At 36.3% G+C, this 11,713-nt stretch overlaps 5 protein-coding genes across 5 annotated transcripts; 2 read left to right on the top strand and 3 right to left on the bottom strand.

Annotated features, from left to right (window-relative positions):
• Positions 1 to 22: 22 nt before the first annotated feature.
• On the top strand, positions 23 to 1,158 carry EV154DRAFT_526063 (uncharacterized protein). Its single transcript, XM_051603356.1, has 2 exons — positions 23 to 652; positions 742 to 1,158. Exons 1-2 carry the CDS (start codon positions 74 to 76, stop codon positions 1,114 to 1,116), a joined length of 954 nt encoding a protein of 317 aa, XP_051452377.1. The 5' UTR covers positions 23 to 73; the 3' UTR covers positions 1,117 to 1,158.
• A 530-nt stretch (positions 1,159 to 1,688) lies between these two features.
• Positions 1,689 to 2,312, top strand: EV154DRAFT_606704 (small nuclear ribonucleoprotein F). The gene is made up of 4 exons (XM_051607554.1): positions 1,689 to 1,778; positions 1,856 to 1,981; positions 2,043 to 2,107; positions 2,192 to 2,312. Exons 1-4 carry the CDS (start codon positions 1,770 to 1,772, stop codon positions 2,244 to 2,246), a joined length of 255 nt encoding a protein of 84 aa, XP_051452376.1. The 5' UTR covers positions 1,689 to 1,769; the 3' UTR covers positions 2,247 to 2,312.
• EV154DRAFT_526060 (uncharacterized protein) lies at positions 2,299 to 3,403 on the bottom strand. Its single transcript, XM_051603355.1, has one exon. It carries the CDS (start codon positions 3,352 to 3,354, stop codon positions 2,410 to 2,412), a length of 945 nt encoding a protein of 314 aa, XP_051452375.1. The 5' UTR covers positions 3,355 to 3,403; the 3' UTR covers positions 2,299 to 2,409.
• A 49-nt stretch (positions 3,404 to 3,452) lies between these two features.
• EV154DRAFT_555742 (uncharacterized protein) lies at positions 3,453 to 4,462 on the bottom strand. The gene is made up of 4 exons (XM_051605296.1): positions 4,346 to 4,462; positions 4,028 to 4,277; positions 3,815 to 3,962; positions 3,453 to 3,743 (listed from the first exon to the last, which is right to left on the bottom strand). Exons 1-4 carry the CDS (start codon positions 4,428 to 4,430, stop codon positions 3,570 to 3,572), a joined length of 657 nt encoding a protein of 218 aa, XP_051452374.1. The 5' UTR covers positions 4,431 to 4,462; the 3' UTR covers positions 3,453 to 3,569.
• A 1,617-nt stretch (positions 4,463 to 6,079) lies between these two features.
• Positions 6,080 to 9,965, bottom strand: EV154DRAFT_429798 (uncharacterized protein; the record flags this gene model as incomplete). The annotated part of the gene is made up of 5 exons (XM_051596491.1): positions 6,080 to 7,828; positions 7,912 to 8,277; positions 8,340 to 9,196; positions 9,262 to 9,634; positions 9,720 to 9,965. 5 exons carry the CDS (start codon positions 9,963 to 9,965, stop codon positions 6,080 to 6,082), a joined length of 3,591 nt encoding a protein of 1,196 aa, XP_051452373.1.
• Between the last annotated feature and the right edge of the window lie 1,748 nt (positions 9,966 to 11,713).

The following is an 11,713-nucleotide window of genomic DNA, read 5'->3' as shown; positions in this document are numbered from 1 at the left end:
ATATATATATAAACAGCCCTTTTTAATTTGTGACTTGAAACTTTTTGTTTTTTTTTTTTTTTATTGTAAAGGGATGGTAGATACACAGCCCTTGACCGATGCTGTCAACACCATTGACTTGTTACAATCCATTTACTTTGACCAAGAATTCGAGTTTGATACAGAGACAGAGGCTACCTTGTACAAGACTTTACAAACATGCTGGGAATCCGACACTTGGGATGAACTACCACCCGTTTTACCTCCCACCCTTCAATTCACCATCAAGGCACCGGTTGAATTACCCGAGGAAGAAGATATTCTATTCCATTTGATATTTCAAGGCCGCATTTCGTTGGTAAATATAAAGGACTATCAACTCTCTTTACCTGCCTCTTCTAACGGTGGGTGGTTATCGCGACAACAACATCAAACCCTCTTGGAACCTTTCCTTGCTATGCAAGCAGAGAAAAACGACGAGGAGGAGGAGCGATCAACACAAATTATTGAACGCATGCAACATTTACAAGACTTGGCGGAACCTTTGGCTCGACACTACGTCAATGAAAAAAAGGCACAAGCTGTCACTGCCAACTTGGCCAATGCAGACAACGGTCCACTTCGTTTCTTGCGAGAATGGATTTGGTTTCCCATGATTTACACGCGAGAAAAGGTAAGCCTTTAAGAGAGAGAGAGAGAGAGAAAGAAAGAAAAGGGCAGCGAAAAATTGATAAACCAAGGTGGTTGTGGGTGTCAATGTAGAGAGGAGATATTATCGATTGGGCACCAAAATATGGTATCACGGGTGTCTTGGTTCCTGGTAAACCCGGTATGATGTGTTTAGAAGGTACCGAGAAAAAAGTGGTACAATTCATTAATGATATCAAGACCATCTCTTGGGCAAGTATACCTGCTGGACATCGAAAGATGTCTTCTCGTTGGAAACAAGTGGTTGAATGTGATAACATGGCTAGATTGAACGAACAACGTTTGTTTCAGGATATGGCTGAACTCAAGTTTGATATTCATGGTCCGTTTGGTAACAGAAATAGTTTAAGTTTGTTGCAGGCTTGGATGCAGGAAAAAGGGTGTGGTGAGGCTTTTGATCACTTGTTTGAGTATGATAGTACGCCATAAAAAAAAAGATAAAATAAAAATAAAATAGATTTTAGATGCGAATAGACCAAAAAAGTAGAATCCATGTGTGTGTAAGAAAAGGAAAAGGAAGGGAAAGGGGGGGGGGAAGGTCGCGCGCGCTTCTATAATAACACAAAAAAGATATATGTAGCAGCTATGTGTGGAGTAGTTATCAGATCATCTCTTACTATAAAGTAGGTAGTGTTAAATTATGTAACATGACAGACAACAGGGCTACATACGCTTCAATCCACAATGGTAGGCTGGCTATTCGATGTACAAAGATGCGTGTTGGTATCCTATGGGATCCATCTGCTTCAGGAACTATAGTATTTAATTCATTATTATTATGCTAATTCTTGGCTAATTTTTTTTTTTTTTTTGACAGTGGCAGCTAATCGATCTTAATGTCTCTGCATAGCGTAGCAACGGGAAGGTTTGCATAAAAGATAGACATGATCATTTTTGACATATGCGCCTATTCAAAAAAAAAAAAAAAAAAAAGTGTAAAGCAAGCTACGTCACTTTTTCTTTTCTCGTTTTTTTTTTTTTTTTTTTTTTTTTGCCAATGAAATAAAAACAATTTTTTTTTTTAGCCGACATTTTTTTTTTTGTCTTTTTTCCCCCTTCTGTTATAAAAAAAAAAAACCTACATGTCTGCTGTAAGTTTTTGGTTGCTGTTTCTGATCTTTTTTAATTCATTTCTAATGTAAACCCTTTTTTTATTATTTCTTGATAGTTTGTACCAGTTAATCCTAAGCCTTTTCTTAATGAGCTTACCGGTAAGCCTGTTGCTGTCAAATTGAAGTGGGGTAATGAATATCATGGTTATCTCGTCTCTGTTGATAATTATATGAACCTCCAGGTAGGAAAAGGGAAATACGCGTTTTTTTTTTTTAACCAGTTGTCTAACATGTTTGATTTAGTTGGCAAACACAGAAGAATACCAAGGTGGTATTTCCGTCGGTACACTTGGTGAAGTGTTAATCAGGTAAAAAAAAAAAAAAAGTAGATCTGTTGGCTTGATAAACATGAAAAGGGAAAACTAATGGAAGAGGAAATTTGTTTCTAATAGATGTAACAATGTTCTTTACATTCGTGGAGTGGATGACGATGTCAAAATGGAATAGATTTTATAACAAGCCGATCCCCAATATACACTGTTTAAGAAGAATAAATTTACTAGTATGAAATCTATTTATATTGTATATTTTATTTATTTTTTTTAAAAAAAGAAAGAGAGAAAGAAAAGAGTGTGTATGTGTGTTTTGGATAAAGACAACAAAAAAGGGATTAAAAGGTTTGTTGAGGAGCTCTACGACGGATAACCATGGCGTTGGTAGGTTGTACAGGAGGAGGAGCTGGCTTTTTAGGTAAGAAGGAAGAGGATTTAAACCAAGAGGAAAGGAAAGCTAATTTGATACGAAGTGAGACAGGTAAATTGGATGCAAAAGAATCTTGTGATTTGGGTTGAATAGGCCAAGAACGAATTTCGGTTAATTGTTGTTGTACACCCACTACTTGACTTTCCAACATGACTTCATAAAGAGAAAGTCTCCAGGACCCGCCTGTCTTTACCCAGTCATAAATATCAATAGTCGATTCTGCTTTCTCTTTCAAGTTCTTTAGAGCAGGTCTTGAAATTGATTTCAATACATTATAAGCAAGATGGATTTTGTTCATGGGACTGACTTCCAACGCTGTACATTTCGAAGCCATGCGTTGTTCAATGGCTTTACCTAAGTTGTGGTAATCTGAACTCACTCGAACGTTAATCACAAGAGATCGAGTTGGTTTATCCAGAATTTCAAAACTCGTGAAATTGGGAGCTTTTAATTTATGTCTTGCTATTTCTTCATCCAACACTTCAACAAACTCTTCTACTGTTTCCCATTTAGTGGAAAAATCCGAACCTCGTTCAATCAATACTCTGCCGAGAATGGATATATGTAAAGGCGTATTATGCGCTTGATTAGGGCCAAATTGAATGATGGTCTTTTCTTGAAACGTTTGAAATGATGTTTGGATAGGTGTTCCCGGGTTAGGTTCTAAAAATAACACGAGGGATCTGCGTGCTTCACGTAATCGATGTGGTGAAGGGTTGATTTCTGTCGATGAATTCATTTTAAATCCTTCTAATTTAAACGTGGTAAAATCAGGCACATCTTCATTATTGCCTGATGGTTGATTTGGTGCACTAAGCGTAGATCGATTATCGATGGCCTCAGAAAATGGCATGTTTATTATTGATAAAAATATATATATAAAAAAAAAAGACAAAGGGGAGGGGAAATAAAATAAAAAACAATTTATTTTATTTATTTTTTGATGCTACACAAGAACGAGGGGGGAGGGCTCCGATATCTTGATTTAATTGGCTTTTTGTTTTTAGTTGATTCCAGCAGTGGGTAATTCATGTTCCAAGACAAAGTAAAAAGTAAGTCTTTCTTTTTTTATAAACGAGCATTGACAATACCTCCCAACTGTTGGATACGTGCATTGATCAATGCTTGGTTTCGACTATAAATTGGAAGTGATACAAACGCAACCACAATAGCCCAAGTAAAAATCACTGTACCAGACACAAAGCTTGACATGAGCAAACTTATCAAAGAAATGATCAGCCACTAAAAAAAAAAAAAAAATTAAATATGATGTCATTTTTTACTACATTTTTTTTTTTTTTTTTTTTTTTTACCTTGACACTTGACTTGTTATCTTTTACACAAACAATATCAATTAACGCCAAAAGCATCATCTCCAAGATGTCAACGAGCATGGATACATAGTGCAATACAGATTTTTTGTTGACAAAGGTACGATTTTCTCGATCTTCTAATATTTGCCTTTAAATTGTTTAGCGTTTTTTTGTGGGATCGTTTTCTAGAGGAATTACTTTTTTTTTTTTTACCTGTAAGGATTGTTTGCTAATTTATCATGCGTTGTCTTTGAGCATAAATGGGTGACAACAACAACAATAAGGTTGAAACCAATAATAAGTGTTAAGGTATACGATCCGAGATAAAACCAAGAATAATACTCTGTCAAGTAAACACCAATGATGAAACATGCAAACAAAAATGCAGAACGGGTAGGGTTTTTCCATGCAAGAATATGGAAAATTTCTGTTTTGACAAATTCGGCAGTTTGCTCACGTTGCACTAAACAAGAATGGCATCAGTATCACACATTTACAGTAGCACTTTTTTTTTTTTTGACAACTTTTTACCGTGATGCTTCGTTTTTATTTGGGAGGTTGAATCACGACTTACACCAGCAAGAGGTGTTGATTTACTAGTATGAATGGTGGTCATATTTTTTTTTTTTTTGAGGATTGGGATATAAGTAGAAGAAAGAAAATGCAAAGAATAATTTTTTAGACTCTCTCTGCATTATGTATTGTCAAAAAGTGACGATGGTCACACGTCATTCTGAATTTAAAAAAAGGTTTGAAGTACAGTTGCTGATAAATATTGGTTGCCACTAAACCCCCCAACGATTCAAACTTTATCTTGCTTGCGTATATACTAACAAGGAACTAGAAGTATCATTAAAACGTAATGTAGAGTATATATCTTACCACCGCATAATTGCATTTGTATGAAATATTTGCATTCCAAAGTGATTTTATGTCGTTGTCCTTTTGACAAATGAATCATGCGAAAAAAAAAACACCAACGTCGGAACTCAAGTACTGAATAAAATATATCTGTAAAGGAGGCAGGGTGCTTTGCTTTAAAGCAAATTTATGTTCAAGATTTTCGTTCAAGTCTCATTATAAGCATGTGGTGGAAAGCTACACATAAACGACTTATCGAAAACGATGATGTGTATATTACACTGTGAACAAATTCTATTATGCGAGCTGCAAATTGGATAATTAATTATAATCTAGATGTGAGTGAACATATGTTTGAGGTTTAGTTTGGTTACAGCTGAAGGATATGGGGGTCTATACGAAGGAGTAAAAAGTTGTTCGGCTAAGGTGAGTGGGTAAATGTCAACTTTTTTTTTTTTTTTTTTTAGAACACAGGGCACTAGTTAAAACTTAATCTGAAGCCACTTCAGATAATACAAGCGTCAGGTTTAGTTTAGAAACACATTAAAATTTTTTAGTATAAATGATAGGTGTATTCTATAGACATGTAAGTATTCATGCTTGCTAGGACGCATGCGTAGCTGTATTTCCCTAAATAAGCAACAATGTGTTCTGTTGCAAGAAAGAATTCATGGTTTTTTTTCCCAAAGACTTGAAAGTGCTGTAAAGTATTTAAAAACAACTTAACATTAATAATTTTCGCAATGGATTAGCTACCCAGTGAAAAGAACAGCTATTATTATAAATGGCTCATTTACTATAATACATTGACATACATAAATTATACGACTACAACTAATACAAGAAACAGTATCCCTTTTTTTTTAATGAAATGATCATACTTTTCATTAGTCCGAAATTGAATTTTATTTGTCTGAATTCATTATTGCTAACACTGTACAATGGAGGACAAGAGAATATGGAACATAATAGAGTATTAGTGTGAAATTGAGTGAGTGGGGGGGGGGGGAGAGACTTTGCGTGCCGAAAATGATTTGCTTAATAATTTATGTACATGGTGAGAAAATAAGTGTGTGTTGTGTTGTGGGGGGGGGGGAGAGAGAGGATTTTAAATACGATGATGTGAGCGATAAGGAGCATCATCATTGAGTGATCGATGTTTTTTTGTATGGTGTTTATCTTCTTCGGGTGAATATTGACGTTTTTTATGATGAGATGCAGTTTTTTTCATTGGCAATGCAGGAGGCTTGACAGTCAATTTTATAATTTTTTGAGGCCTAGGGGATGTGATTTCATCTCGTCTCATATTTGTTAACAATAAACGAGGTGAATCTAAAAAAAAATAAAAAGGGGGGGGGGGGTTCATTAGAAAATTGCACATCCATATTCGTATACAGTTTTATGCTACTTACGGCTTTCAGTGGATAATTTACGATCAGGTGTAGAAGGATCAGATCCTATTGATGTAGGCTTCATCGCCGTATTTTCAACATTACCCGTAGTTATTTTATGCGAGCTTGTTGTTGTGATGAGTGTAGACGAAATAGGTGCTAATGCTTGGATCTTTGTTCGTAAAAAGTCTGTTTCATCCTGTAAGGCGACTTCCAGTCCTGTCATTGTACGTAGATAAAACCTGATCTTTGGTAAATCCTGTAATCCTAGTAGTGGACGCGATCTACAAAAAGCTTGTACTCTATTCCTATACTGTTGCATATGCGAATGTATATCAACAATAATACTGTAGTCCTTGGGTTTAAATTTTAGTAATTCACCCGTTTCGAGTAAATCACTAATTTCCTCCAGCTTGGGTTGTCGAGAAAGATGCGTTATTTTTTTGGTTGTTTCGGTTGGATTACAAATGGGACAGACATAGGAACTTGATGAGCGTACAACGTTACGGGGTACTTTAAGACACGAACTGTGATACCATTCATGACATATATCACATTCTATCATCAACCCAGCTTCAGCCTTTCGACAGACACACCAAATACCTTTTTTATCTTCACTGGTGGTGATTCTCTGTACATTATTGAGGGTTTCTCGAATGACGGTTTCTAAAGACTTTTGACGTCCGTTCATAAAAGTGGATCTGAGTTGATCGTTCCATAATCCAGTCTGGGTCAATGCATTTGACAAACGTGTGACCAAATCTGTTTTAAAACTCAATTCCCGACACATGGACATCAACCGTTGAGCGTCTGTCAAGGAAGGTCTTTCTGCCACATCAGCGGTTGCAGTTTGAAAGTCTAACATGTTTTCAATTTCACGGATGGTGCTCTTTGATCTTGACATGGCATTTTTGAGTCGATTCAGCAAATGAGGGTCGAGTATGATGGATACGTTGGGATCTTGTTTGTTTTCGCCAATCTGTAAAATGGTATTTTCTTGATCAAATTCGATTTTTTCTCTTCCTTTACAAATGTTTTCAATATGTTGGGTGATATCTCTTCCCCTTTCTTCCATTATAATAAGGCGTTTTAACCATGGTCCATCAGCGTCGGTCATACCAAGATCCTCTGCATCTTTGATTAATTTTCGAATGGTTTTTGGATTGAAAGGCAGTCGAATCGCTTTTTCCACTTGCTCTTCCCAAGAGCATGATTCCAATGAATTCTTGAGTTGATTAAACCTGATCGAATCCGCACGTAACTGCAATCCCTCTTGATAGAGTTCTGATTGCATATCTCTGTCTGTGGAAGCCAAAACATGATCTGTCAATTTAGCCGTGTAAGCTTCCAGTTGTTCCGCATACGTCTTTAGCTGTTTAACATGAGGTAAATCAAATCCGATGAGTGCAGCCTGGTGGATCAAGTCGCGTATACGTTGATCTCTTTTCTTGCTGGAAGACTTGGATTCGGACTTGAGACTGAGCAATTTTTCGGCATCGGAACACCAATTATCGACAACATCAATATAATCTTTCAATGTATCTAATGATTCTTGTGGTACACTAGCTTCCTGACCTTCCTTCAATAATTCTTTTAAGCCCTTCATGGTGGGACTTGGTTTGGATGTGATGGCCTTGTTTAATTTCTCGATCCAGTCATCGGGATTTGAATCTGAGTGGAGGATATTTTTTGTCATTTCGTCTAATTGCTTATCGGTAAATCGTAGATGAAGGGTTTTTGATGACAGGTCACAAGTACACAGCTAAAATAATTGCATGAAAAAAGAAAAAGAAAGGATGAGATAAACATGTTACGATTAAAAAAAAAATGAACGGTATTGTTTACCTCTGAGCTGTGATCCAAGCAAGATACTTTGTCGGTACATTCACAGGCAATGTGAGAAAGATAGGTATAGCAATTACAAAAGACGCACTGTAGCTCTTCGCGCGTATCTGATTCTAATAAAGATTCCTTCATTCTTCTTGTTCGAATAGCATTTCGCTCTTTTAATTCTCTCTTCTGCATTTCTACTAGACCACGTTTTAACCAATCCATGTTGTTGGTTGATTTAATATTCTGAGCAGCGGTGACTAATAATTCATCGTGAGAGAAGCATGGCTGCCTTCTAAAATCCTTGTAACGTTTGACACATTCCAGTCCATAATCCACCCATTCTCCAGGAGCAAAGTTGACTGCTTCACAGAAATTAAACTATTTTGATAAGTTAATACAAATATTCAAAGAAGAAAAAAAAAAATGGGATATTTGCTTACACCGTGATTAAAACCAGAATGATAGGCTTTGGGATAAGTAATGACAAATTGACCAGGACGCTGATCAACAGCGTACACATCCACATTTTCTTTCAAGAGTCGACCAGGGCTAAGCATTGTGACTAGTTGAAATAGTAAATCTGGTTGTTGTTCAAATAATTCCGGCACAGCCTTTTTCATTGTCTCTTCAAATTTAGCGGTATCTGAACCAGGCACACCATACCAAGTCTTTGTTTCACCCCAGTGCATGTAGTTGATCGAATAAGTGTAATGATCCTCATTATGCCAACAAAATGCAGAGAAGCACATACCCACGTAAAGCCAGGGTACCATCATGCCACTAATATCTGTCTTGATGTGAGTAAATAGCGACTTTGGGTCAACAGGAATAACGTTGAGATTCCATGGATCAAAGGCACCCCTTGGCATTTGTTCGGCGGCCATAAATCCACTTCCGTGTTGTGTACTATGTAGATCTGCGCCATATTCGACCTGACAAGTTTCATGTGGGTTTTCGACTAGACGCCAGAATTCATTTTCACAGTCCTCTTCTGATACGGGCTTCTGATGACCAAGTAGCTTTTCAAACCACTCCTTCTTAAATTTGTCACAAACCTTGTGAAAATCGCCCAAACTATATTCTTCGCCATCCTCGAAACCATAATCTTTTCCGACAGCAGTCAAACATTGTAGACAGTACCAATCCGTTTTTGGGATGGAGTTTAAAGGAGGGCTTAAACAATACATGTGGTATCCACGGTTACATCCATCACATAGTAATAGTTTTTCCTCGTTCTCGTTTTTTTGACATATTTCACAGGTATCACTACTCGTACCACTATTATTTGTAATGGAGTCTAAAAAAATATATATAAGGGATTAGCTACGTTCCGTATTGTATAATCCCCATCCTATGCTGTACCTTCTTTCTTGATGATATGTTCCACATCTTCCTTATGTTTGGCATACCAGATTTCATAAGGCAAAATTACTTTTTGGTAGGCGGACTTGAGAGCGTTTGACATGGAAGTACATTGTTTGCGTGCATAACCCAGGTTTCTTCCAATTTCAGCCCATTTCTTTAATCGAGTGACTTCTTGTACACCACCTCTTTGAGCCACTTCGTTCTTGAGCTTATAGAGATCGATGGGTCTTTTATCTAACTGGGGTATTTTTCCAACTGGCCTTCCAGTTAATATATGATACTTTGTCAATTGTTCCAGATAGTTGACATTGGTACGAGTTTCACCCTCCATACTATTCAACTTTTGAATACGAGTTTTAAAACGGAAGTTCTATTATTGTATATGATAAATATGCTGATTTTCTATAACGGTTGCATTTTTTTTATTTATTTTTATTTTGTTTTGTTTCTATTACCTCTGTTTTTAAACTGAATTCAGGTTTGTAATCTTTAGGTGGCACTATTTTGATAATGCCGTATTTTTCGCCTTGTGGGCTAATCTTTTCAATGTAACTCAAGGGATCTTTAAATTCTTCTCTTGTTGGATAAAAGGTAGGTGCTTCCTTTATACCAAAGATTCTCTTGTTTTTACGTACATGGTCTTCATCAGCTTTCGTTTTTACTGTCGATAAGTCAAATGGCAAACCGCCATCAGTCGTCATGGCTCTTTTCGATGCTCTACGCATATCAACTTATTGAGAATTTTACGAAAAAAAAAAAAAAGTGTATACAATAATTTATGTGTATGTGTGTGTAATATTATTTTTTTTTTAGAGAAAACAAAAAGAAAAAAGAATAGGCTACCGTAAAAAAAGAAATAAATTTTGTTGTTATATGCCTCCCTTTTTTTAAGGGCCAATCAAATTGAACATTGATTTTAATACAACTCTGTTCATTCAACATGCTTCTTCCAATACAATCGATAGTATGCTCTTATTGGTCTTCTTCATGATGATCTTGGGGAAAAAATAGCTTGTCAAATATGTGGTAGAAAAGAACAACTGACAAATAAAACAAAAAACAAAAAAAGAAAATGTCAAAGAGCAAGCTAGCCCGTTGTGGATTCGTTTACAACAACTTCTGATTTTTTAGCACATTTCATGACGCTCTCATCAAAGAAGGTATCCTTTGGGTGTATGTGTTTGTTACCACATGACAAACAAGGTTGGATATCAAAATCATCGTACGATATACCTTTTAGTAATTTTACGTCACCACCTGGAATTACCAATTAACCTCCCCCCCCCCCTCTCTCTTCAACTGGGTTTGCGAACATAATACTGATTTATATTTACACCTGTCTGCCCCTTCACATCTTACGGGTTGCCCTTTGTTGAATAGATAATAACTTCGGCAATTGATCGATAGATGTCAATGCTTTGACATCTCCACTGTCCACATTGTGTAATGCTATTTTGAATATGACTATTCATTGAATATGCTTTTGTTATCTGATGAATAATACTGATCAGCATACCAATTACTTGACACAGTTATCTGACATCTATGCGACCCAGCCCATCTGCCCATAGCTAGACAGGGACACTGATGCACGATATAACCATAATGTAAGTCTATGATTAGGACTACAAACATACTTGAGATACAAGCAAACATATCAAAATTCCTTATTTGCATAAATTTTAATATGTACTAATCCATTCTCTTAACCTTTGTGATCTGGGTTATCCCAATTCGTGGAATTTTGTACGAACACACTCAACCCAAATTAGCGTCTTTTAGGTTTAGTAGACGGAGTATAAAATATTGATTACACATCTTTTCACTTTAGACTCATTTCAGTGTTCCATGCCTCGCACCCTGTTCCTGCCTTCTTCAGTGATCGCTCGAACTAAGCTTACTGAAATATTTTGGAGATGGAATAAAAAGAAAGACTATCGATTGATGACTGAGCTATCTGGTTAAAGAGAAGCGGTATTTTTGAGATATCTTCTCATTTAAAACCCGAGTTGTGAACTGTCGTCATGATGAACCTTTTTCAAAGTTTAAGACGTTGACTTTATATCCATGCTTAACAATAGATAGATAGCTGAAAGTTACATACGTTCATGCCTAATTGTACGGGTAAGGCGAGTATTTATACTCGTACAGTCGTTCCAGCCAAAGGGCGGGTTTATGAAAACCATTGGATAGTTTTTTTTTTTTTTTTTTTTTTTGAAGGACGATATTTATTTTTCTTAATAAGATGGCTACTTGTTTTTGATATGAAAACAGTCAAAGTAGAAGAGTCGTTCAGCAAGAGAAGGGTGCTATGGGCTGTTATGAGAGAGTTATACCTATCCATCCAAAAACTTTGACTGGTATAAAAAAATATTGCGAATAGCAAGAGGATACGCATTTATGATCTTAAGACATAGAAAAGCTTGATTTTGATATGAGGAGGTTACAG

Source organism: Mucor mucedo, assembly GCF_025094135.1.
Source record: "Mucor mucedo strain NRRL 3635 chromosome Unknown EV154scaffold_147, whole genome shotgun sequence".
Taxonomy (NCBI): Eukaryota; Fungi; Mucoromycota; class Mucoromycetes; order Mucorales; family Mucoraceae; genus Mucor; species Mucor mucedo.
The sequence above is the reverse complement of the archived record's forward strand: the minus strand, read 5'-3'. Positions and strand labels throughout refer to the sequence as shown.

Bases quoted from the DNA above. Each gene is read 5' to 3' on its own strand.
- EV154DRAFT_555742 (XM_051605296.1), bottom strand. From the start codon at position 4,430: ATGACCACCATTCATACTAGTAAATCAACACCTCTTGCTGGTGTAAGT. The intron at 4,278-4,345 runs GTAAAAAGTTGT...ATTCTTGTTTAG, and splicing joins AATAAAAACGAAGCATCACG to TGCAACGTGAGCAAACTGCC. The intron at 3,963-4,027 runs GTAAAAAAAAAA...AACAATTTAAAG, and splicing joins TTAGCAAACAATCCTTACAG to GCAAATATTAGAAGATCGAG.
- EV154DRAFT_526063 (XM_051603356.1), top strand. From the start codon at position 74: ATGGTAGATACACAGCCCTTGACCGATGCTGTCAACACCATTGACTTG. The intron at 653-741 runs GTAAGCCTTTAA...GTGTCAATGTAG, and splicing joins TGATTTACACGCGAGAAAAG to AGAGGAGATATTATCGATTG.
- EV154DRAFT_606704 (XM_051607554.1), top strand. The intron at 1,982-2,042 runs GTAGGAAAAGGG...TGTTTGATTTAG, and splicing joins ATAATTATATGAACCTCCAG to TTGGCAAACACAGAAGAATA. The intron at 2,108-2,191 runs GTAAAAAAAAAA...TGTTTCTAATAG, and splicing joins CTTGGTGAAGTGTTAATCAG to ATGTAACAATGTTCTTTACA.
- EV154DRAFT_526060 (XM_051603355.1), bottom strand. From the start codon at position 3,354: ATGCCATTTTCTGAGGCCATCGATAATCGATCTACGCTTAGTGCACCA.